The 26,032-nt window shown below is 42.7% G+C and overlaps 1 protein-coding gene across 1 annotated transcript in view; it reads left to right on the top strand.

Moving 5' to 3' along the window:
- Window positions 1-3,217: 3,217 nt before the first annotated feature.
- Mttp (microsomal triglyceride transfer protein) overlaps window positions 3,218-26,032 on the top strand; it is a 39,340-nt gene continuing 16,525 nt past the window's right edge. Inside the window, exons 1-11 of the mRNA XM_021196346.2 lie at window positions 3,218-3,370; window positions 9,362-9,549; window positions 10,728-10,871; window positions 16,790-16,897; window positions 18,616-18,732; window positions 19,017-19,156; window positions 19,870-20,020; window positions 20,761-20,918; window positions 22,318-22,486; window positions 23,193-23,300; window positions 25,465-25,677. Coding sequence (XP_021052005.1) covers window positions 3,310-3,370; window positions 9,362-9,549; window positions 10,728-10,871; window positions 16,790-16,897; window positions 18,616-18,732; window positions 19,017-19,156; window positions 19,870-20,020; window positions 20,761-20,918; window positions 22,318-22,486; window positions 23,193-23,300; window positions 25,465-25,677 — 1,557 coding nt within the window. The 5' untranslated portion in view covers window positions 3,218-3,309. The remainder of the gene's footprint in view (window positions 3,371-9,361; window positions 9,550-10,727; window positions 10,872-16,789; window positions 16,898-18,615; window positions 18,733-19,016; window positions 19,157-19,869; window positions 20,021-20,760; window positions 20,919-22,317; window positions 22,487-23,192; window positions 23,301-25,464; window positions 25,678-26,032) is intronic.

Here is a 26,032-nt window from a genome sequence, read left to right as displayed (position 1 = left end):
CTTCCTTCCTTCCTTCCTTCCTTCCTTCCTTCCTTCCTTCCTTCCTTCCTTCCTACATGCTGACATTTCTAAGAACAGAGCAAAATGTTCTGATGACTCTGACAGACCTTACTTCTCAGGGCTCCCATACATCCTGGCTTGCCACATCGATATGTGATAGGGTAACTCATTTCCTTCCAACCTTCAGTGGGCTAAAGTTCATTTATCTTCTAATCTTAGGAAATAAGTTAACTCCTAACAACCTATGATACTCTCAGAGCACAGCTGTACTTTGGAATCACTTATCCATCATTAATTTCAGTTTCCTCATTTATCAAGGCAGAGTGGTAGCATTGGGTGGTATTGCCTACCACCAAAGGGCTTTGTGGCAACAGTGTTGTGTTACAATGTATTGTCTGTGCTGATCAGGATCCATCAGTGTGCCCCTGTATTGTCAGCTTGGAGTACCCATCCAAAAAAAAAGTGTTCTTTTAGGTGTTCCATATTAAATTGTCACAGTCCTATGAAAGACCTGTCTCAGTTAATAACAATTTCATCCCGGGATCAAAAATTCTGTAATCCCAACTTTAATATTTTTTAAGCACTTGCTCTCTCGCTCTCTCACTCTATCACTTGCTCTACCCAGTGTTTCTCTGTGTAGCCCTGACTGTCCTGGAATTCACTCTGTAGACCAGGCTGGCCTCAAACTCATAAATCTGCCCTCCTCTGCCTCCCAAGTGCTGGGATTAAAGGCGTGCGCCACCACTGCCCACCTGGCTTATATCTCTCATTTTAAGGTTCGTTTTTTTCTTTGTTCCTTCGAGTAGTGTTAACCAATTAACCTGAGTCAAGAGGAAATGACAGTTGTGATGGGGAAATGTCAACTATCGGATCCACGCCAGCTTTTGTTATTTTATGCTGTGCTGTTACTCTTTCCTACTTCGTGTGCCATGCAAAACAGCGGTAAGTTTAGGAGACACATATATTGTTTGTTCCATGTGCTAGAGCAACACAGGACAATGCTTTGTGCCATCCAGAGTTCTCTAAATGTGGAAGTGTTTGTCATTCTTATTCTGTCTCTGTGAAACAATGACGGGGAGTTTTTTCTCCAAATTCTTTATAAAAAGAGAAGTATCTAAGTCAAATATAATAGGCTAATGCTATGAACAGCAGAGGCAGCCTCTTTGTGTGTCTTGTGATGAAATGACTCCTGATCATAGTGCTTTCTAGTGGAAATCAAATGTTCAAGCGAAACAGCACTCACTTGATTAGGTAATCGTGATATGCCTTTTATTGGTTGGACTCTGATACAAACTCCTGACAACGACTACTAGAACTTTACCCAAAGAGACACGTATCACATACCATACAGTATAGTGATAGCTGTAAAATACATCCAAGTGTGACTCCGAGATGAAAATGCAAGGTAGTTCTTACACACTCGGCTAAGACACAAAATAGTTCTTTATTGTAATAAATATGTGTGTAAGCCTCCATGACCATGAGGGCTTTCTTTGTCCACCTATCTAGTATTGTGGGAATCTGTGAAAATAAAAACAATAATAGACATTGGGGAACATGTGTTTAATCCCAGAACTTGGGAGGTGAGGCAGGAGGATTGCTGTGAGTGGAAAGCCATCCTGTTTTACACTGTGACTTCCATGTTAGCCAGTGCCATCTCAAAAATTAAACTATAGTAACAACAACAGCACCTAAACCAGCAGCAAGGGACAAACATTTTCACATTACATTGTACGTGCATTGTATAGTATATGGACACCTGGTACACACAAAATCATTTCTGTAAAGGTTTGGGTTTGGGTTTGAGCACGCCACTTTCTGTCTGGGCCCCGAGAAAACTGGTAATAACAAATGAATTTCTACTCTCAAGAGGAGGTTAAGATAATTTTTTACCTTTCAATTCTGCATAGGAAAACACATTTCAAAGGACATTTTTTACTTTTGCATTTTATTTTGTAGCTCTATTGCTTGCTATCTTTAATCTAAATTGTCTAAAAGACTTAAGCTCAAGGTTAGGGGAGGGGCAGATTTTCAGAGGAACCAGGATTGCTCTAAGAGCACATTTTATATGTAAAACAAGCATGGCCAAGAGCATTCTCATAGGCCAATATCCCAGTAACCTTCACTTCCATACTTCCTTCTTCTTCTACCCAACTGACTCCCCCACCCCACCCCCACCCCCAATGCGACTTCAATTTAGAAGTGTTTATGTTTCTATCAGGACTTCCAGGGACAAATGTTGTCTGGGTCACCTAGTGTGGCCTGAGCTATACAAGGGCATTCTCTTGAAAGAGGTTTCCTAGATAATATTCTGTTGCAAAAGTGGTGAGAACGGGGACTTGTCCTCTGAATCTCTTCTTAGAAATGTAACTCAGGCTGGGCGGTGGAGGCGCACACCTTTAATCCCAGCACTTGGGAGGCAGAGGCAGGAGGATCTCTGAGTTCGAGGCCAGCTTGGTCTACAGAGTTCCAGGACAGCCAGGGCTATGAGACTCTGGCTGCCCAGTCTAGGAACCTGGGCATCTGGGAAACAGGCATCGCTTGTCCTTACAAACAGAGGGCCACTCTGGTAGCCTCAGTTGGCCTACTGACACACTAATGCTGGCAAATGCTGACTGCCCCAACCCTGAAGTTTCTCACATGTAAGGACAACGATCTGTACTTCAGGGATGAAAGGCCTAATCGTAGCATTATCCTTATCAATGGTGGTATGACTTAGGTTAAATTCTGTAGTTGGAAGTCTTTCTTTGTAATGGTTGGTGATAGTATAAAAATTCAAAAATAATCATAGGAGATGTATTCAGTAGGATTCAACCGAGATTGGGATTTATTGAACCTCACGTTTCCATACAAATTATGGGATACTCCAGCTTTGGTGGTGATTATGTACTTGAGCAGAAAAGCATCACAACTAGGTTTCTTGTTGTAGTTTTTTGGTTTGTTTGTTTGTTTTGGTTTGGTTTTTTTTTGACATGGGTCCTTGGTGTTTCAGCTTCTCTGCATACGTAAGACTGTTCACTGGTTTAGTTTGGAATACAAGATGAAAACTTCCTTGATTTTCCTTCTGAGATGAAACAAATTTCTTAAAAGCCAGAGACTACAAACTATAGCTCACCTGCGTTTAATCATTAATAGTGAGCCCTTCCATGAACTTAGGTCCTGATTTTGGAATTTGGAATCTGACCTTTCCCCTATAGATAAACACTGTCGTCGCCGATTCTGAAGAGGGTCACTTCCTTGCCGGCTGCCACCACTGCTCAGTGACTCCTGGAGACTGGATGTGGTAGAGGAGAGCCAGGCAGCATCAGCATGATCCTCCTGGCCGTGCTTTTCCTCTGCTTCTTCTCTTCCTATTCTGCTTCTGTTAAAGGTAAGTTTACATTGCCTTTTCCTAAACTTGAATCTCCTCAGTCTCTCTCTCTCTCTCTCTCTCTCTCTCTCTCTCTCTCTCTCTCTCTCTCTCTGTGCTGAAAGAGTTTCCTAACTATACAATTTTTGAAAGTATATAAGATTGGAATATCTGGAGGAAAGTGACGAAGTGGAAAGGAAGACAGAATTTAATTTCCGGCTCTCTTTTACAAAAGTAGAGATCCCTTCTTATTTCAGCCCCGCCATCCCCCCAGAGCACTGTGTCTCTAGCTTCAGTTTCTCACTCTTGGAGAGAGAGCTATTGTTACCTGCTGCTGACAGACACACAGAAGACAGTGCCTTCATTTGAATTGTAAAATAACCCAGTCCGGTTGCTTAGCACTGGAACAACAAGAAGAATGAGACCCAATAAAAGGAAGGCATTTGATTGCCAAAGAATTATGAATGAACTGGTAAAGCCTATGTAGACTCCCGTTGCTTTTCAAAGGAAGTAGAATAACCTGAGTCAGGAGTTAAGGAAAATAAAGCTATGTAATATGGATGTAAGAAATAAGATGTCTTTAAGTGTTACTAGTTAACAATTTTTGTTTTAAGGCAAAAATATGAATTAAAATATGAATTAATGATATCAGGAAAGTACTAGAGGAAAGTGATTTCACAAGGAGTGGTTTGAAAGTGTTGTATGGAATACTGTACTGTTGTGAAACCTTCTATAAATCCACCAGCTTATAAACTCTTTGGGTTTTAGATTGTTACCTTGTATAAAGATGTCACTTTTTATAGTTTATAAAAAGTTATACTGTTAAGACCAATTGCTCAGCCAGGCGGTGGTGGTGCATGCCTTTAATCCCAGTACTTGGGAGGCAGAGGCAGGCGGATTTCTGAGTTTGAGGACAGCCTGGTCTACAGAGTTAGTTCCAGGACAGCCAGGGCTACACAGAGAAACCCTGTCTCGAAAAAACAAAAAACAAAAAACAAAAAACAAAAAACAAAAAAAACAAAAAAAAAAAAACAAAAAAAACCAAAAAAGACCAATTGCTCTAAAGGCAATCTGTCATGGTAGGGTCAACTTCTAGTACTGTGTTCTCTGAGTGTGATGGACATAAAATAACCACACATACACTTTAAATCTGTTTGGGACAAATGTGACTTTTGATCATAAAGCAAAGTTTGTCTCACTATTTCTCTCTCTCTCTCTCTCTGTATGTGTGTATGTGTGTGTGTGTGTGTGTGTGTGTGTGTGTGTGGTGTGTGAAATTTCTACATGAAAAGGGATTATTACTTCAGCAAGATATTGAAGGCTACAATTCAATTGTTTTACCTGAGCAAATGTGTTCTTAAACTAGAGGGAATATTTTCAGTACTTTTAAAAAATCATCAGTGGTTAAGATATAACCCTTCCTCGAGTGAAAAAAAAAATCAAAACAACAACAACAACAACAACAACAACAAAAAACCCTTGTAAGTCTTCTCTGATTTGGGAGTGTTATAGGACAGAGTTTTACTGTTTGTCTAATGTGATATAAACAGTATAATATAGAACCCAATACCATGATTATTTTGAAGGGAAAAAAATAGTGGAGATAGAGTGGTTACTGTGGTTTCATGTGTGATTCCCATTCTGTTAACTTAAAAATAGTAAATTCACATACACGCACATGCACTTGTACATGCACACACACACACACACCACCACCACCAGCAGCAGCAGCATGGAGGCACGCTGCCTGCGCATGGGGAAAATGTGGTTTAGAACATGACAATTTGTTGTGTACAAGCTCAATGACAAACCCAGGTGGTTAGAACCCAAAGCTTGTGCAACTGAGAGGCCGTCTTTGAGAAAACATTACAAATATATCTTGTGCTTACAAAGGTCACGGAGGAAAGATAAGGGACAAGGGCAGGTCGCTGGGGCCCTCTTCCAGAGGCTTTCAAGGAGCCTGGGTGTGAGGGGCCCAGGGCCTTTGCTTTGGGTTTCTTCATTTCGTTAAGACTTTCTTATGCTAAATATCACAAACATACAACATAGGACTTAGTTCTCTCCCTGTACCTGGAGTAGCCTTTGGTATCAGATGACCATGATTTGGTGGTAGATTCTTTGCCCTCAAAACGATGATTGAGAGATAACGAGCAAAAGGCTCGAGGAGACTCTCTTCTTAGGATGAAGGACAGTGTGGAAGACAGTGGTTTGTGAGTGAGAGCCCCAGAGGCTGGTTTTCCCCACCTGCTGTTGATCAGGCTGCTGATGGCGGATCTGTTCTCAGTGCTGTCGTGGTTTGTTAATGAATGGCTTTTACTTTCTGTTTGCTTTGCCCCCCCCCCCATCCAGTCGCAGTTTTAGTCCATTTGCATTAATCACCCGAGCATCCCCTCCCTCCCCCTCCCTCCTTCTGCCTTCCCTTTCCCTGTCTGATTCTTAGTCTTTATTACCTCTTCCTGTATCTCCATAACCCAACATCCTGAAGGAGCCTCGCTCCGACTCACCTCTGCTCTGCCTCCTTGCTTCAGTCAACTAGCCGCTCCATCACACTGTCTCTCCTTTGGGAATAAAAAAAAAAAATGCCATGATGGGGTCTGGAGAGATGGCTCAGCAATTAAGAGCACTGACTGCTCTTCCAGAGGTCCTGAGTTCAATTCCCAGCAACCACATGGTGGCTCACGACCATCTGTAATTGGATCTGATGCTCTCTTTTGGTGTGTCTGAAGACAGCTACAGTGTACTCATATACATAAAATAAATAAAACTTTTAAAAAATGTCATTATGTCCAGTCTGAAGAGCAATATCCTGAAACAGAAACTAAGCCAATGACATGTTGGATATCCAATGCAGCTGGACCATGGACAATGTAAGCAGAGAAACAGTCTAGGGGAGGGATGGTGAGTAACATGGGATCGCAGGCTAGTGTTTTGGATTATCTTAAATTTTGATGAAAAGGACAGACAGTTGAGGCCTGTTAAAAGAGTAGGAGAAGACTTGGGTGAGCAGAGCCCTTCCTGCTTCACCATCTCCGCATAGTCAGGAGCTGATAAGTCATATGCTCCTTGTTACTGGTAAAGTAAAAGCTCGATAGTTTAAGAATTACTGTCTCCTACACATTTTCCATCAGAAAGCACCTCCACATAGCCCATGAACTCAGATTTCATAAAACCCAAGCTTCAAAGTCTATCTACCCTGTGTGTGGGCTGAACTTGGAGTAGTCTCTGTCAGCTTCCTCTCGTTCGGTCTGCCTTTCACAATTGCTGTCAGGATAAGATAAGACAGCGCACCGTACTTTTGTACCCTCTATGGAATTAAATAGATGTTACTAAGAAAGAAAAGAAAGAAAGGTCTTTCTGGGCAAACATCCTTCCTGGCCACAAGGCAGTGTTTGAACTGCTGTAGAGCACTGGGTTAGAATTCAAACAGAGAGAGAGAGAGAGAGAGAGAGAGAGAGAGAGAGAGAGAGAGAGAGACCAAGAGAGTTACAGGCTCCACCTCCTTCCAGATCTTTGAGACTCCATCTTCCTTTGCATCTCATGCTTATCGCTTGGTGGACCTGGTGCCCGCACTTCCTTTTGTGCAATGCCAGCTTTCACTCATCAGTGACCCTTCAGGCTGCTCACTGAAACCCTTGCCTTTCTTTTGAACCTTTGTCAGAGCATGGACCCTGGAATTAGGTCAAAAAACCCTTTCACCTTCCCATCTCACTGTCTTTCGAGTCTCCCTGACGCCCAGAGATGCCTCTTTCAGCTCATCTCCTTCTGCTGCTGTGTTCACTCAGTTAATTCCGTTCTTTGCCGCTCTTGTATCTGCATAAGCCCTCTGCAGGACCTTTGCACTTGCTGCTCTTTGCGAGAATGGGGATGGGAGGAGCAGAGTGTGACTCTTGGGACAGATGTGCTCACAGTCAGCCTAAAGCTGACCTCCAGAGCCATACAGAGGTGGTGTTTGCTCATATGTAAATGTTAACTCTGTCAGGGTAGAGATTTTTGTCTCCTTGTTCGGTTGTCGACTCTAGAAAGCTGCCCATGTCCTAGGAGTTTCTTAGAGCATCCTGTTGAGAATGAATTCCTGGCTCCCTTCCTAGGGATGAAAGAGAACTCGATCTAAAATGTAGAGGTGTGTGCTAAAGGCAAGAACACAATCTTTAGTGCCAGCGAGGCACAGTTCCCATCATGCCAGCATCATTAGTGGCCTTGAGCACTCTGGGAAACGGTGCTATCTCTGTGCCCTTCACTTTCCTCATCTAATGAAGAACAGTAGTAACCATCTCAGAGCCAGACGTGGCGGCACAAAATTGCAATCCAGGCACCCAAAGCAAAAGGCAAGAGAAAAAAAGAGGTCCAGACCAGCCTGGGCTACACAGTGAGCCCACAACAGAACAAGGTCGAACTTAGTAGATTTTTATGACTCAGCACACATAATCCTGAGGCAACCTGTCTTGGTCTCTTTTAGTCTGGAGACCATTATTACTAATGGTTGTTACATAGGGTGGGTGGGCAGTATCTGATGTAGACCAGCCTGGCCTCGAACTCACAGAGATACACACCTTCCACTGCTTCCCAAGAGCTGAAATTAAAGGCACTCCACCTGGCTATGAGTATACGTCTTAAGGGGAAAGTAAGTTATGACTTCTGATAGAGTTAGCTGGCAAAGTAACCCAGTAGCCCTGAGGAAGAACATGCATACTGAACCCTTCTTGACAACACCTAGCAAGTAACTCACAGAACATACATAAAGGCAGTTTATGTGATCACAAACATTTTGTGGCTGAGAAAAAAATTGAACCTTCCCATTTGTGTGTCTTGGGAATAAGTTAAACTGAATTGGAGACTGTGAACTTCTCCTCTGTGGTTTTATTTGTTTGTTTGTTTGTTGTTTGTTTATTGTTTGGCTCCCAATACTGACTTGCATACTATTGGATATTAAATATCAAATTTAATCCCATGTTAAGATTTTATGTAATTAAGTATCTTTGGGGGGGGCACAGGTAATTTAAACTTATTTATAGGTGACTCTGAAATGTTCCAATTTCATTCAAAATATTATTAATAGAATAATATACCTGGGTAAGGATTTAATTTTCATTAATTAATTAATTAATTAGAGACATGGTCTCACATTATAGTCTAGGTTTGCATGAAACTCACTATGGAGTCCAGGCTGCCCCAGAATTATTATATAGCCCAGGCTACCCTCAAACTCATGGGCATCTTCCTGTCTCATTCCTTAAAGCACTGAACATCTGAGTATGAACCACCACAACCACCAGAGAAATGTTCTTTGGACCAAGTTTGCTAAGTAAGCTTTCAGAGAAAGTTACAAAGAGAAAACATTCTTTAAATGCACCAAGTATGCCAATGAAAGAACTGTCTTTCTGATGACTATTGAAATTAACAATATATTAATTATGGTGCTTTAAAGATGGATCTGTGGTTTGGTTAAAAGCACTCCTTGCTTGCTCTTCCAGAGGACCTGGGGTTGGGTACCACACAGCGGCTTACAACTGAATGTACGTACCTCCGGTTCCAGCAGATCCAATACCTTCCTCTGACCTCCCTGGGCATCACCTGCATTTGGTATACATACATGCAGGCAAAACACCCATACACATAGCAGTTTTAAATGTGAATTACAAATGATCTTACTTAATTTCTAAAGCAATTCCTGTCAAGACCTCTGCTTGACCTATAGTCACGTGATTAAAAGCAATGTGTCAGTTGCTCTAAAAGTATCTTTAATGTTCAGCCAGAACAATATAGAGATGACTTGATAATTTATATAAATAATGGTTCCTGAAATGAAAGCTTGTCTGGGGTTCATCAGTTAACTCAGTTATTTGTGGTTTTTAAGCCACAGAGAAGCACACCATCTTTGGTTCAACAGGTGCTCGTTAAGCCCCACCTAGCCTCAGTGAGCAGAAAGAACGCAATGGTGGCAAGACAGTATGTTATCTGGCCTGACAGGTACCTGACAATTGAGACTTGACCTGTGTCCCTCTTTTAATGCAGGTCACACAACTGGCCTCTCATTAAATAATGAGCGGTTATACAAGCTCACGTACTCCACTGAAGTGTTTCTTGATGGGGGCAAAGGAAACCCGCAAACCAGTGTGGGCTTCAGGATATCATCTGACGTGGACGTTGTGTTACTGTGGAGGAATCCTGATGGTGATGATGATCAACTGATCCAAATCACGGTGGGCACTTTCTAAATGAAACACAAGACTTCGCTAAGATTAGGTGTTAGACAGATGTACATCACCCAGCGGTCCTTGTTTTGGGCTCCTGGTTATACTTGGCTTCTTCTCTTTTACAAAGACAGGCGAAGAATTCACAGTTTTGAAGTTGTTGCTCATCAGTAGTGAGGGTTCTCCAAGTTGTGGGAGAGGGATGTTAGGAGATGCGTGCTCCAGGCTGCTGAGTAACTGGAGTCGGATCTCTAGGTCTATTTATCATCTTAATGTGAAAGGGACATAGGATTGGAATCCATTCAGAGTGTCCTGGGAGGAAGGGATTTGCAATGCATATCATGCAAGGAACCAAGGGGACTGGAAAGGAAAAGCATTAGTGAGGCCTGACTTAACAGGTGGGATGACTGACGAGCCACAGAACCTCTACTAGAAGGAACCAAGTATTCCATAGAATGACAGTGTTTGGTCAGCCGTAGTGGTTTAGATTTGTGAATTTTCCTAGTTTTGATATATTGTAGTTCTACTTTCCAAGAACCTAATGGCAACGAATTCCTTTTAAAGTTAGGTAATTCTTCTGCAGGTTAATGTCAAATAGTGCACTGAACCAAAGCTACCTAATAGTTTGGATGTTCTTTATAGTGACGATAATTGCAGTCCAGTTGCCAATCTGTTGCTGGTTTTTGTTTTGTTATGTCTGTAGTGGTTGTATTTTCAAAGTTGGATCAAAACATCACCATCCACTCCTCTGAGTCACTTATCACAAGGACAGAAAGCTTTCCTGCAGAAGACATTTCCCACATTCTTGTCCTGTACCTTGGCTGCCCATCTTCCATTTAATAACACACAGAGGCAGAAGGGGTGGCATGGTTCAGACACGATACAGACAGGGAAGGAATGAGGCAGGCAGCAACTGCTCAAAATAAGTCAGAAAGGTGACAGTGACACCCGAGAGCCAAATTCAAACCACTAGTTAAAATATAACGCCTTCTCCACTCTTAGAAGTGGGATGACATGGTGAGCCTTTGTAGTTTGGTTGGTTAAGGCTCTTGTCGAGTGACACAAGGGACAAGTCCCATGAGTCACGGTTTGAAAGATGACAACCTCAGTTGGTATCCTTCACCACTTTCATTTTCAAGAGGCAAATGTGGGAGTTTTTCCTAATAGTTTTCTTTCCTTGACCTCAGATAACAGCTGTCAACGTCGAAAATGCGGGTCAACAGAGAGGAGAGAAGAGCATCTTCAAGGGCAAAAGCCCACCTAAGATCATAGGGAAGGACAACCTGGAGGCGCTGCAGAGACCCATGCTTCTTCATCTAGTCCGCGGGAAGGTAACGGCCCTGGTGTTGTCTTCCACGACTTCCTAGGCTGCCCCCTTGCGCAGAGAGTACTCCGAGGGAACCCCCTTGCACAGGGAGTACTCCGAGGGAACCCCCTTGCGCAGGGAGTACTCCGAGGGAACCCCCTTGCACAGGGAGTACTCCGAGGGAACCCCCTTGCGCAGGGAGTACTCCGAGAGAACCCCACTGTTACCACCTTTCTTTACAGTGCAATCATCTCAAAGGCTGCTGCAGAAACATCACCAAAGTAACTGAAATCATGCCCTGAATTCTGTTCCCTACCCAGGCCCCCCCCTCCTCTCTCAAAATCATTGTAACAGGATGAAGTATTGGCTTATGGATGAGAAACACTATTCCTAAAGTACACCTTATTAACTATTAAATTAGAACCTAATTTATGACGCTATTATGGAGCTAGTATAATACAGAAAATCATCACAGTATGAGTTTGGATAAGTTCAGGAAAGTAGGCAGCTTAGAATGGAAGGTTAGAGGGTATGTAAATAATATTAATTTGTGAGGCTGTCTGTCTGGGCAAAGCATAAAAGTGACCTTTTTCTGTGTCAGGTTGAAGACACGCAGTTTTCAAAATATGTAGACATCTGTTATAAATACAACTTCGGAAAACACCAAACATAGCTAAATGATGAGTGAATATTATAATGTCCACCTAGAATGCCAGTAAGAAAATTCTGTAAGCTTTCAGAAGTTTTATGGTTTAAAACTAACTTGTTTTATGGTCTTAATATGTTGGAACCAAGAAGCAACTGGGATCAGTTAATTATCAGGCATTCCACATTCTTGTTTAGGAAAGTTTCGGGTATTTTATTCGTATTAGGGAGGATGGGGGTGGGGGTCAAGCTCAGTCACGAGGTTGAAAAACAAAGATAAGGAGAGTTTTGCATGTTGCTTTGCATGTCTCCAAAGTTCGACTTTCCACACTCAAAATACCGATGACAAGTACTTGAATGTAAAAACGTCAGAAACCTGTGTGCTGCAAACAGGATGCAATTTTTTTGTTTTTTGTTTTTGTTTTTTTTTTTTGTTTTTTTTGATATGGAGCCCTAAGAGAAGGAGTTCGAGGCAGACTTGTGCCAGTATCACTTAAAATGTGAACCCCGGTCTCTCTGAGCACCTTTGTCTTTCCCCACTACTCAGAATCTTCCCAGCTATTCAAACTTAGCTTGAGCGTCCTTCTTCTTTTTGGGATGTTCACACTCTTAGTCAGCAGGAGGCAAGCATTTGACTTCACAACACTCTTGGTATTTCAGATCCCTTCCTTGGTTCTTCCCATTTTTCTTTTCAGCCATCTATAGTCATTGCTAATTTATAGCTTTAAGCAGGGAAACACCCAATCCTGCTTATAGTCCAGCCCCTCCATTCCCTGCCCTATGGCTTTCTTCCCCTTCCCCAAAGTACCTCGTGCAGACTGGAATGTCCATAAAGCTTTCCTCGCATCCACCAAAGCCCATCAGCTCTTGGGATTATTTCTTCTGAGGCTTGTCACACAGTGCAGTCTAATTCTCCCATGAGGCAACAACGAGTTTCTCATGAGCGGCAAGTACATCTTTCTCTCAGTGCATACAGCAACTGCTTATGGAGAAAACTTAATGAAAAGGGGGTGAGCACAGGAGTTGATGTGAGGCTAAATAAGCCAGACTTGGTTTGTGACTCCTTATAAGGAAGGAGAACTCTGTGCTTGCAGTGAGCTCTGCCTGAAGACACTATGAACATTTTCTCCTGGGCTAGTCAGAGACACGGGAGGGAGGGAGGCTGCTGCTGTGTTGATAACATCCTCCTGTGACAGAGGAGGACCTCCTGTGACAGAGGAGGACCTAGAGTTCTAAGGAGTTAAGGAAATTTCCAAAGGGTGCAGAACTGGCAGGTCATGAAGTCGGCACTCGGAGCAACGTCTAGCTTCTATGTTATCCCGTCCTCACATTGCAAGCCAGCCTGGGTTGACTTGAAAATTCCCTTATGTCATTTTTCACTGTATGAATTCACTCACTTGATTTGCTTGCATATGTCTCCACTTTATTAATACACAACACAGTCCTCTTCTTCTCTGGACCTCCAAAGTGGCAAGCTTCTTGAGTCCGTTAAATATTAATTGTATTTATTGTCTTAACCACAACCTATCATTTTACAGTGCCTTTGCCAGAAGCTGAGTACAAAGTCTTGCTACACACATACACACACACACACACACACACACACACACACACACACACGAACTGGATGCCCTCGGTGATCAAAGGCTGGAGGAAGCTGCCACGTCACTATTTTGGTGCCACCAGTGTGCCAGGTCGGTGGGAGCTGAGGTCTGTGATGACCTGCTGTAGCCACAGGTTAAAGTACATCACTCTATATCTCTCAGCTGAGCAGTAAAGGGCTTGGAAAGACTCTACCCTGTAGACTAAGAAGGAGCCAAAGGGACGTTCGGTCCCATCACTGTTAGAAAGGTCATTGTCAGTTCAGATTACGAGGACAGACACTGAAAGCAGAGAAAACGCTTTTTTTTCTTAGAGGACATTTCTACCCTAAGCCAAAATTAAATTCTACTCCAAATTCCTGCGATTTCAAGAAAATCTTTTTTTTTTTCTTCCAGAGCACCCCCCTCTTCTCCTCTCCCCATTCAAAGCTCCCATATTACATCACGAACAAACCTAACAAAGTAACTTAGATACATATTCATTGTATATTTCTCTTCCCCCCCCCCCCCGACAGTCACTCATTGCCCATACATAAGTGCGTGGGTCTGACCTGATTTTCGTCTGCATGGAATAAACTAAGTTTGGGAGTATGGCAGTTCCTTGAAGGACAAACAGTGCCTGTGCTCATAGCACAGAATCATTCTGGGCCCGAAATGCTAATCCAACCATCCAGATAGCTTTGGGACTCTGCCCTTGGTTTCGCTTGTCTGTATTGATGAAATTAAGTCTGCCTCTTGCTGGGTGTGCTGTTTCCTGGGGTGAATCTGCTGTTTGCAGGATCTGTGTGTGGTCCTTGTCAACACCACCTTGGAAGCTTCCGGTTCGTCCCCTGTGTCTTTATTTACAGCACTTCTTAACTATGCTTTGCATTAGCTAAATATCACAGATAAGATGGTGACTCCCTGTTTGTCAGGGTCGATTCAACTTATTCCTGTTATTTAGGCAGTGGATGTAAATTTGTCTTCTGTTATCGTAGCCATTTAAGAGGGGCAACTTCTTCCTAAGGGAAAATATAGTTCCAAAGAAAAAAAAAATGGCCCCAGGTTTGACCACCTGATGCCCCGTGTTTCCTTCCTGGCAGTCTGCTTAGCCTCGCGCTGAGTTCCTGTGTGGAAAATGTAGCTTACTGTTGTTCCCTGGAAACTCTCCTGACTGTGGATTCAGATCGGAAGCCTTAGCACTTGGATATTTAGAACTCATTTCAGAACTAAACGAAGTTATCAGCTTTATGGCCTGAACACCATAAAATATACTCGGTTTCTCTTGTGAGATAGTGAATTTAAGATTACTGCTGTGACAGTCACATGGGTCAAACTTCAAAGTTCCAGTTTATTAGTGTTATCAATTGCTGATTAATTTCGATGTCTGACAAATATGCAGAAGAATGGTATCTTCCCTTTGGATCAGATCGGTCTGTTCCAAAAATCAACAATTTTAGCTTCTGAAATATGGCAGCCATACAAAGGGGGAAAACAAACAAAAGGCTGGTTCACTTTTCTCATTGTAGGAAAACAATAGATACCAATAGAAAAAAATTATTTTTTTTCTCTGAGGGGTTTATGCTTTTTGGATAATTTACTTGGAAAAAAAATAACACTCCAGCATCATCTTATCAAGACAGCAAGATGGACGTCGCAGAGGTGACTAGTGGTAGATGAGCACGTGATCTCATTTGTAGACTGAGTGCAAGGCCGGAGTCTCCCGCAGCACGGCCAGAACTCTAAGAGCTCTTTGTAGGCTAGGGAAATGGGAGCTAGTTAGCTTCCCCAACTACTGGCTTCAGAAGCATTTAAGACTCTGACCAAGATATCACCCTCCATCGACACACACCATGGCCACCGTCTAAGCATGTCCGATTTTCCTGGGCCTGAGAACTCTAGTTATAAGCCTTGTGTAGCCATGATGCCCAGAGATATCCAGGCATATGCACTGGGAATCATATGGGAAGGAAATCCCATAGCAAAGAGCATCAGAAAGCCAGCGTCCATCTGAGAGACAGCCAGTGGATTGTATGAGAATATGATCCCTGGATTTTCAGACAGTGAAGTCACTGGCACAGGTCCCCTTTAACCAGCACAGACAACACTTTCCCCACCCTTAGGATGACGCAGTGGAGTGACTAAAACCGATCACAGATACAGTATCCAGCAAACCTGTCACTAGGCGGAGTATGTCTAGGAAGTAAAAATAGAGATTTGAAGCACTCCTGTGGTTAATTCAGACATAATATTGCCTCCGAAGACATGAGACATTTTTAGGTAGGCTGAATTATTCAGACTGGTATTAATTAAATTCATTGTACTCCTGAGCTTGCTATTTTGTTTGAAATTCTCATTTTGTTGTTGTTGTTGTTGTTGTTTGCTTTGTTTTGTTTTTGTTTTGTTTTGTGAGAAATGGATCGGTGGGGGCAGGAATGCTCTGCCACGGCTTTTGTAGAGCACAGTATTTTCACAGGGAAGACATATCTGTCCTCCACTGAACCATAGGGTGTGTTTGAAGTCAGTAGGTGAAAGTGATGGGCTGCCCTCTAAAAACTCCTCTATGGTTTCCATGCTGTTTATATAGATGAACCAACTCATTAAAATGATAAAAGATATAGGGCCAATAAGTGACGAGGATAAAACAGAGCCAAGTCACTTCCTATTCCTTCCAAATCACACTCCTTCTTTCAACCCCTTCCCCTATACCTTCTGATGAAAGTCTTCTGCAGTAGCCGTGGGTGGGCTGTGCTCCAGCACTGCAGCCTCTGCCATTCTGCTACCTGAGGCAGCGTCACTACTCGGGAAACACATTGATGCTCCGCAGCTTGTTCATGGGCACCATGGCCATTCATGAGCAAACCCGAGCCCTCGTCATGGCCTACTGACATTAAGCCTTTTCAGAAATGCTGTCATTTGTGGTGATTCTCATTCTGTCTTAGTCAATTTCTATTCCTGCACAAACATCATGACCAAGAAGCAGGTTGGGGAGGAAAGGGTTTATTCAGCTTACATTTCCACATTGTTGTTCATCACTGAAAGAAGTCAGGACTGGAACTCAAGCAGGTCAGGAAGCAGGAGCTGATGCAGAGGCCATGGAGGGATGTTACTTACTGGCTTGCTTCTTATAGAGCCCAAGACTACCAGCCCAAGATGGCCCCACCCACAAGGGGCCCTCCTACCTTGATCACTAATTGAGAAAATGCCACCTTGATCACTAATTGAGAAAATGCCCCACAGCTGGATCTCATGGAGGCAACTAAAGCTCCTCTCTCTGTGATAATTCCAGCCTGTGTCAAGTTGACACACAAAACCAGCCAGTACACATTCTCTTCTAAGAACGTTTCATTTACTTTTGTTCGTTTTTTTATTTGTTTCAAGCAGAATTACAGGTGAAGAGTATGTGTTGTGAAGGAAAGTGATGGTCCAGCTTTTCTCCCCTCCACAGCCCCAGTTTTCACAGAAACCCTGGGCTCTCCCTCTCCACAGTGACCTTCATGCTCAGAACCTTCATTTTCACCTCCTAAGTTCCATGATCTCGCTTCTTAGAAACTGAAACTGCTTCTTTTCACAAGAAAGAAATCACAGCGTTTCACTAACAGAATAATCTCTCACATAATCAGTGGGTGTGAGAACCTGACTTCTCCAGCCAAGTATTTAACCGAATCTGATAAACGAGGTACCATGACTTCATTTGTATTTCTCTTTTTCCCTTTAGGTCAAAGAGTTCTACTCCTATGAAAACGAGCCCGTGGGCATAGAAAATCTCAAGAGAGGCTTGGCTAGCTTATTCCAGATGCAGTTAAGCTCTGGAACTACCAACGAGGTACATAGTGACAATCCTAAGAACTTCGTGTCTGGGTGGATGGGGAGAGGCACTCGCTGTAATCTCAGCTACTTGGGGGCTAAGGCCCAGTTTTAAGCAAAGGTCTGCCTGGGTCATAGAGTAAACTTTAAGACAGTCTGGTGACTTAATGAAATCCACCATTTTTACAAAAGATGGATGTGGCCACTCGTGTGCCAGTAACCAGTGCAACAGGAAGAGACAAATGAATTCTGGGAGTTCACTGACCAGCTCTGTTGATCCAGTTGGTGAGCTGCAGGTTCATAGAGAGAACCAGTCTCAAGGGAATAAGGCAGAAAGTGATGAAGGGAGATACCTTATGTCCTCTCTGGCCTACATGTATGGATATGTATGTGTACACACATACACACAGTCATACAGATGCACATTTACCACACACATATATAATACACATACTTCTCCCAAGCAATAATAAAATATAAAAAGAGCTGGAGATGTGAGTCAGTAGTCGAGAGCCCACTGAACAAGTATGAAGCCCAGTTCAAGCCCAGCACTACAAATTAAATGCGTAGGTCAGTAAATAAGTCAACCAACATCTTATTTGTCAACAGGTATATCAAATTGTTTCTAAGCATTTTTGCCAACTGAAATTCCACAGAAAATTATAACTGCTTTTAGGATTAAGTATTGTTTTAGAAAAGTTGACTTAAGCTGGATAGTCAAATTTCACTTACATATGAAATGGTTTATTGCTTAAATACAGAGTTAAGGAATTGGAATCAATTCTATTAAAGGAACTTTGGATAACTGTAAAATATGCAGAAAACTTTGGGGGATCCAATGGTTGTTAAGTGTCTCTATCCTCCTGCATTGTGGGAAGCATATTTAAAAAAACACATTCCCTAGATTCATCCTAAGGATGCTAAAATAATAGATCCATCCTGAGGATGCTAAAATCATAGATTCATCCTGAGGATGCTAAAATCATAGATAAGCAATGAGCTGAGCAGCTGTATTTTAATCATCTCGGGGATTTGGAATAGATCACTGGCTTTCAGAACCAAGTGCCCCAATTCAGAGAGGAAATAGAAGTGAGTTAAAGAATTCAGTGGGTTCCAGCTATCCGACTTGAGTCAAGCTGGACACCAGTTCTCCAGCTCTTACCTCATCTGGCCCATGAGCAGAGGAGAAACTGGGATGGCCGGGCTGGGCCAAGGGAATGTGGCTAGCTTACTAAAATAGCAGCAAGAATGGTGCTGGCAGGGAACCCAAGGGGAAAGCTCACAGGAGCCGAACAGAGTCTATTTTGGGACATTTTTATGTAAACTCAGATTCTTATTATGAATGATAATGAATTTAGTTAATCTCACGAGTTTCAAGAGTTTTTGGCCATACTTCTCTCTTGAAAGATCACACACACCATCTTGGTACAGGCTTTAAAAGCATTCCCCCCTCACCAGATAATTCCCCACATGGCCAGAGAGTTCAGTAGTGGGCAAGCAGTGTATTCAGATCCTGAACTGCGAGAGAAGTAGGATGGCCCGTGATCCCTGGGACAGCCGAGATGTTCTCAGGCCTAGCCAAAGTGAGATTCAGCATCCTGTAAAAAGCCTTCGAGGACTTTTGTCTTTCCGTATTCTTGTCCCAGGGTAGGGTGAAGTTCTCAATGGCATATCAGGATACCCACGCTGACGGCCCACGTGGCATCCCAAGCATTATGCTCTTGCTTTCTGTTCCAGGTAGATATCTCTGGGGATTGTAAAGTGACTTACCAGGCCCAGCAAGACAAAGTGGTCAAAATCAAGGCTCTGGATACATGCAAAATTGAGCGGTCTGGATTTACAACGGCAAACCAGGTACGGCAGCTTCCTCGGAGGCTCTCGATAATGACATTCTGTAGAGATTTAAGATAATAGAAAAGCAGCAGAGCATACACCTAGGAAATCTTTATCATTTTTAGTTTAGGTTCTGTCCTTACAAGCGCCACATGAGTAGATATTTATTTCAATGTGTTGTGGGTGTTCTCATGATGGGAGATGGGGTAAAAGAGGAACTCTTTTGAAAATTGGAAGTCAGTTGCTATTTGATTCAATTAAAATGTAAGGGTAATTACTTTCGACTGATTCACTTACTTATGCAGGTGCTGGGCGTCAGTTCGAAAGCCACATCTGTCACCACCTACAAGATAGAGGACAGCTTCGTTATCGCTGTGCTTGCAGAAGAGATCAGAGCCTTTGCCTTGAACTTCCAACAAGCCGTAGCAGGAAAGATAGTGTCCAAGTAAGACAGTAATGCCAGGAGTGCTATTTTCCTTCACATATTGTTATAGTCAACATTTCCTTTTCTATATTATGGTATTTGACTTGTAATTGGTGTGTGTGTGTGTGTGTGTGTGTGTGTGTGTGTGTGTGTGTGTATGCACAGATGGCCTTTTCATTTCGACTGAACTCCTTGCAGAAATTGGGTTCAACCCGTTCATCATTTTTCATACAATCTACAGTAACGCATAGGAAATATTTGTTTCAGTACACCTGCCTGTCTTTTGATGACAGAATGACAAAATTCTAGGAGAGTGGGTCGAAAAAAAATGACCATTGAGACCATCTTTTTGGAAAATGAGCTTTGCTGACTGTCTTGGTTAGTAGTTGACGTGTGACTGCTTTGAATATGATCTTCAGAAAGCTGACTCAGACCTCCCATGTCTTCTTCTGCATCCTGACAAATCGTCTTTCTTCTGTCCCCTTGGCATGGTATTTTGAAGGTCTAGACCTAAAACTTCCAAATCTTTGAATAAAATAGTTAGATCAGAAAAACAGAACAATGTCGTTGGGGTTCAAAGTGTCTCTGGAGATGCTGTAGATTGCGAATGTAAATGGATAGAGTAAGTTAGTTGGTTTTATGTTTTCTGAAAGAGTTGCAGTTTTAGTATTTTTTTCCCCTCTCTCACATTTGTAAATTCTTACAATGTGCTGTTTCCATTTGGTGCTGCACAGGCAGAAATTGGAGCTGAAGACAACTGAAGCTGGCCCAAGGATGGTCCCTGGGAAGCAAGTGGCAGGTGTAATTAAAGCAGTTGATTCCAAATACAAAGCCATTCCCATTGTGGGACAGGTCCTCCAGCGTGTCTGCAAAGGATGCCCTTCTGTAAGTGTGGACAGGCTAGGGGTTCTCTCTCTCTCTCTCTCTCTCTCTCTCTCTCTCTCTCTCTCTCTCTGGCTCTCTTTGGCTCTCTCTATACAATGAGGTAAGGAGAAAAGTACTGAAGTAGGGAAGTTATTTGGCTTGTTTCAAAAGTGAAAGATGACATTGATTAGCAAGTCATTATGTGATGACATTATTACGAAGTCATTATACGATAAGTGTAGCATATGAGAAAATGACTCTTTTTCAACTCTCCCCGTTAAGCATAGATACAAACTCTGAACAGTTCAGACCCGAGCAACAGTGCAGCATTGGATTCCACGCAAGCAATGCTGTAAGAAGAGTAGGGAGCTCAGACTGTTTGAAACTGATTTGCAGTGAGGTCCGAGCAAGTTAGAAAGCAGTACTACTCTGGCAGGTCTCACTTTGCCTTTCCCAAACACCAAGTCCTCGGCTGTTAATGAAACTTCTGCACACTTTCCCTAGTGTGGCCTCAGATGTGCTTGTCACAACACAGTCATTGCTGGACCCACACATCCAAACCTCAGATGGCTAATGGTCCAAGGTCCCGCAAACCCAGCTCTAGCGTGGCCCCCAAGGGAAGCAGGCCTACGTATTAGCAGCCGGCTTCACCCGGTGTACAAGATGGGTGGCAAGACCGTTGTATCTCCGTGGAGAACAGCGCCTTTCCTAAGTCGGGAGCTCAGAACTAAGGGACTTGCACCCGGGGCTGTGCTTTGCAGCTGGCGGAGCACTGGGAGTCCATCAGAAAGCACTTGGAGCCTGACAACCTGTCCAAGGCCGAGGCCGTCCAGAGCTTCTTGGCCTTCATTCAGCACCTCCGGACTTCGAGAAGAGAAGAGATCCTCCAGATTCTGAAGGCAGAGAAGAAGGAAGTGCTGTAAGCCACATTGCTTTTCAGGGACATCTGTCAGGAAAGATTTTACACCACCACTGTCTTTTAAATTTTTTTAAAGATATATTTGCATTGTGTGTATGAACACTTGGCTGCGGGTATACATGTGCACTGCGTGTGCCGTGTGCCCGTTGCCCTCGGAGGTCAGGGCAGGGTATTGGGTTCCCTGGAGCTGCAGTCACAGGTGGTTGTGAGCCGCCATAGGCATACTGGGAAACAAACTAGGTTCTTTTGTCAAAGCAGCGGTGCCCTAAGCCACTGAGCCATCTTTGCAACCCTGTTAGTTTTTTTTTTATTAAGAAGGACCCACTTTCAGTCTTCTGCCCTATTTCAAAACCAGTGATTCTGCTGGCCTGCATTTTCTAACAACTGCACCACAGGTCAGTAACTTAATGCTCACTTGGCCAGAATCGCACCAGCAGGTTTTCACGCTGATTCTCTTGACTGTTGTTTTGGATCCACGAGTCCAAATTAGAACAGGCTTGAGTCTATCATGCTCTGAGAGGGGGCCTGCCTTTCTTCTGTGGAACTGTGTTCTCAAGCCATTAATCAGTTTTGTTTGTTCAATGGATTTTGAGATGAGGCTTCACTTTGTAGCCCAGGCTATCCTAAAACTTATTTTGTAGCCCAGGCTAGCCTTGGACCTGGGTTGATCCCCTTGCCTCAGCTTTCTTAGGGCTGGGATTACAGGGATGAGCCACTGTGAGCATGAGCATGTGAGCTCAGTATGCAATATTTATATCCATATGTTCATTAGTGTGAAGAATTGATTAGAAATTTTTATCACACTCAGACTCAAATAGCCAAAGCTGCTTTCATGATCAATTTTTAACTACTTTTTTTTTCGTGGAAGTCAATGACATACTCATTGTGAATAAAATAGAACTATATAATTGTGTCTTTATTTATTTTTAAAGGGCAAAAACTTCCCCCTTTTATATGAACTTAAAATAGTTTTCATTCTCTATCAATAATGAATGGTGCTTTAGTTAAATTAGGCATTTGAGAAATGTGTATTTTAGTAAATCTAATTAGAGGAAATTCAATTTGAGTCTTTGGATTGTCTGTATTACTCACATAAAAGTATTGCTTTTCAGAGTCTGATTTATGATATTTACATAATATTAACTTACAAATCTTCAAGTTTATTTTGCTTAGGTTAGTATAGTGTAATGGTTTGTATGTTCTGAGACAAGAGAAAGGGAGGAGAAATTTCAGTAGAATAAAGCGGTCCTTTGGGAATGTACTATTTATAATTTTTGTTCAAAGGGAAAACGTACTCCTTTAAGAAGTTCAAATTAACAGAAGGCTGTGGGTGGCAGGGATGCGTAGCGCTTCCCTAAGGCCCGGAAGCATGATGTCTGAGGTAATACCTGTTTTACAGCCCTCAGCTGGTGGATGCTGTCACCTCTGCTCAGACTCCAGACTCGCTGGAAGCCATCCTAGACTTTTTGGATTTCAAAAGCGACAGTAGTATCATTCTCCAGGAAAGATTCCTCTATGCCTGTGGCTTTGCCACCCATCCTGATGAAGAACTCCTGCGAGCCCTCCTTGTAAGTCAGGGACACTGGGGAAATGGTGACCATGGGCTGCTGGGTAAAAAATGATAAGCAAAACTTCTTAAACGGAAGCAGGTATTAAAATTGGATCCAGTCAGAGTTGAGGCCATAGGAGAGAGTCCTCCTAGCACTCACATCGCTGGCCTCTTTTCTGTGCATTACCCAGCACAGTGGACCTCAGTTAGGGGCACAGAAGGTCTAGTTACCAGCATGACTCACACTTTATGACAACCTGAAGATTACGGCCACCTACCTTATCATGTGGCAAAGGATAAAACATCAGAGTAAACCATTTTATATGATGCTTCAATAAGCAATTAGGATTACTTTCACTTCAAAAATCTTCTTGCTATTTCTGCATACACATTGACACCTCCAGTTCATATAAGGAATATTACAGACTTTGGGGGGAATCTTAGAACAACTGAACAATCAAATCTCTGAACCCTGAAGGGTTCACAGACTGGGTAGAGGGGGTGGGAGTGGGGGTGGGAAAGATCATTTGGGGCCGGGCAGTCAAGCAATCCTTTATGCAAAACTAGACAACACATTTCTAAGTGGCTCAAAAACAAAATTCTGAGTTTGTTGTCTGGAAACACAAAGTCATTTCCCCAGATGACGGTTACTTTATTAGCTGGGAAGTGTCCCTTTGGAAAGTTGAAATGTCCTGATGACCTATTTGATCCCTGTTTGGCCACAGAGTAAGTTCAAAGGTTCCTTTGCAAGCAACGACATCAGAGAGTCGGTTATAATCATCATTGGAGCCCTAGTCAGGAAGCTGTGTCAGAATGAAGACTGCAAGCTCAAGGTAAGTGCCACAGACTCGTGCCCACCATGACCAGACTGCTCAGTGTAACACCACAGTCTCGTGTCCACTATGTCCTGTCCAGTATAATGCCACAGTCTCATGTCCACTATATTCAGACTGCCCAGTGTAGTGTCACAGTCTTGTGTCCACTATGTTCAGACTGCCCAGTGTAGTGCCACAGTCTTGTGTCCACGATGTTCAGACTGCCCAGTGTAACATCACAGTCTTGTGTCCACTATGTTCAGACTGCTCAGTGTAGCGTCACAGTCTTGTGTCCACGATGTTCAGACTGCCCAGTGTAAGGCCACAGTCTCGTATTCACTGTGTCCAGACTGTGCATGCCCAGTGTAGCCATACTGCCAACCTGGCCACTCCCCAGTTCCCAACTCGGCAATCATTCCGTCTCACACACTTTACAGTTTAGCTGCTCATTAGCATTCTTGCTTATCTCTGTCTCTCACTGGAATAGAGGCTCCACACAGTGATGAATCTTTGCTTTTCAACACCAGTTGCTTAAAGGAAGCCCACGGCATAGGTTGCGATCAATAAATGCTCTCTAGAAATCAAATCACCCATTAATTTTTCTGCTAAATACAAATTCGTTGAGAGTCCTCTATGTCTGTACTCAGGAATTATTTTTGCTTCTGTTTTTATTTGTCTGTGACAAATTATACATACATATATACGTGTGTGTGTGTGTGTGTGTGTGTGTGTGTGTGTGTGTGTGGCATGTGAGGTAAAATGTGATGCTTCAAATGTTTATGCATTGTACAATGATCAAATTGGGTGATTAACATAGCCATAACCTACAATACATGCTATCTCCTTAGAATAAAAACATTTAAAATATATTCAAGGTATTTTGAAATATAACAATACAATAGTATTAACTATAGTCATCATGCTATGCAGCCTTCGATTTCACTGGAACTGGGTGAAACATAACCACATATGGAAAACCTGAGTGGGTTCATCTAGTAATATCCATTTAAAAATCCTGTTTTCTACTTTACAAAATGAAAATGCTAAGTAACATGTGGCTCTTCTTCTCCCCATCATTACTATGAGCTAACATTCAGCTCATACTTTTCTTCTGCTATTTTCTTCAGTTCCTGTTTTCTTCTGCTAGAGAAAAACATTACTGTGTCATCTTTTCTTCTAAATGCCTGTCATTAAAAACAATATGGAGGGTCACCACCGAGACCAAATGATTCCACAGGGAGTAGCCTACAGACAGAATGCACGATAAACAAGCAAGGAAAGTCTATAAAAAACACAGACATTGAAAATGATTTCGGTTATGCTAGAAATTAAATTTAGCATTACATCTCAGACACCTGAGGATGACAAATCCCTACATTTATGATTTCAATAATTATTAAAGAGCTGATCTATTTTCTCAATTTCTGTATTAAATATTATTGCTAAGGATAAAACCCATATATAAAATACCCAGGTATCATTATTTAGTGAATGCTGACTTTATACTAGGCCCGATGCCAATCCTTTAACATAAAGATGCACAGAATATCATACCACCCTCAAAGAATTCCTTGTCTGATTATCAAATACAAATATACCAATATAGTGATTCCCTGTACGTATGTGGATTCTCCATTTGAGATTTAACCAGCCGTGGGTTAAAAATAGTGAGGGGAGCAGATGTTCGTGGCCATGCATTTAACACAGCACAGCCATTCACCCAGCAGTCACCTTGTATTGAGGACAATAAATACTCCTGAGATTCCTCAGGTAAGCAGGGTGGTGCATATAGACAAGCAAATACCACCTTATTTCATCTAAGGGTCCCAAGGACCCATGAGTCGCGCTATCACCAGGAGGTCCAGGAGCCAGTCCCCATAAATGCCTTAGTATTAAACCGTAAGCAAATGATCTGGGGATCTGGAACCACAGCTGTCTTTTGTTTGGGGTGCTGAGGAAGTTTTCTTCGTATAGAACAACCGAGCTTCATTTGGAACGTGTCAAAGACTGCCCATTATTAATTATGCTCTGCTTTTCTAGACCATGTAAGCACACGTTTGAGAAGACCCCATACCTTAACATGTTTCCCATGGCAACCAAGGCAGAGCTCCCTAGAAGCTGATGCTGTTTTCCTGTCTGAGTGTTGTAGGTGGGCATGGGTCTGAGTTGTGTGATGTTTTAGGCAGTGGTGGAAGCTAAGAAGCTGATCCTGGGAGGACTTGAAAAACCAGAGAAAAAAGAAGACACCACGATGTACCTGCTGGCCCTGAAGAATGCCTTGCTTCCCGAAGGCATCCCGCTCCTTTTGAAGTATGCTGAGGCTGGAGAAGGGCCCGTCAGTCACCTGGCCACCACCGTTCTCCAGAGATACGATGTCTCCTTCATCACTGATGAGGTAAGCATCTTGACTCTTTGCCGCATTAACAGGAGAGAGAAAAAAAACCACTTCTGGTAAACTACATGCTATTCTCAAGTCACTCTGCTTTATTTTATTTTATCTATCTATCTATCTATCTATCTATCTATCTATCTATCTATCTATCTATCTATCTATCTATTTATTTAAGTTTTCCCATAACAATCACTTTTTTTTTTTTTTTTTTTTTTCTAGTGTTGAACACTACAGAAAAAGAACTCTTTGGTCATTTCAAAATTACTCACTTTGTAGACCAGGCTGGCCTCGAACTCAGAAATCTGCCTGCCTCTGCCTCCCGAGTGCTGGGATTAAAGGCATGCGCCTCCACGCCCGG

Source organism: Mus pahari, chromosome 4 (genome assembly GCF_900095145.1).
Source record: "Mus pahari chromosome 4, PAHARI_EIJ_v1.1, whole genome shotgun sequence".
NCBI lineage: Eukaryota > Metazoa > Chordata > Mammalia > Rodentia > Muridae > Mus > Mus pahari.
The sequence above is the reverse complement of the archived record's forward strand: the minus strand, read 5'-3'. Positions and strand labels throughout refer to the sequence as shown.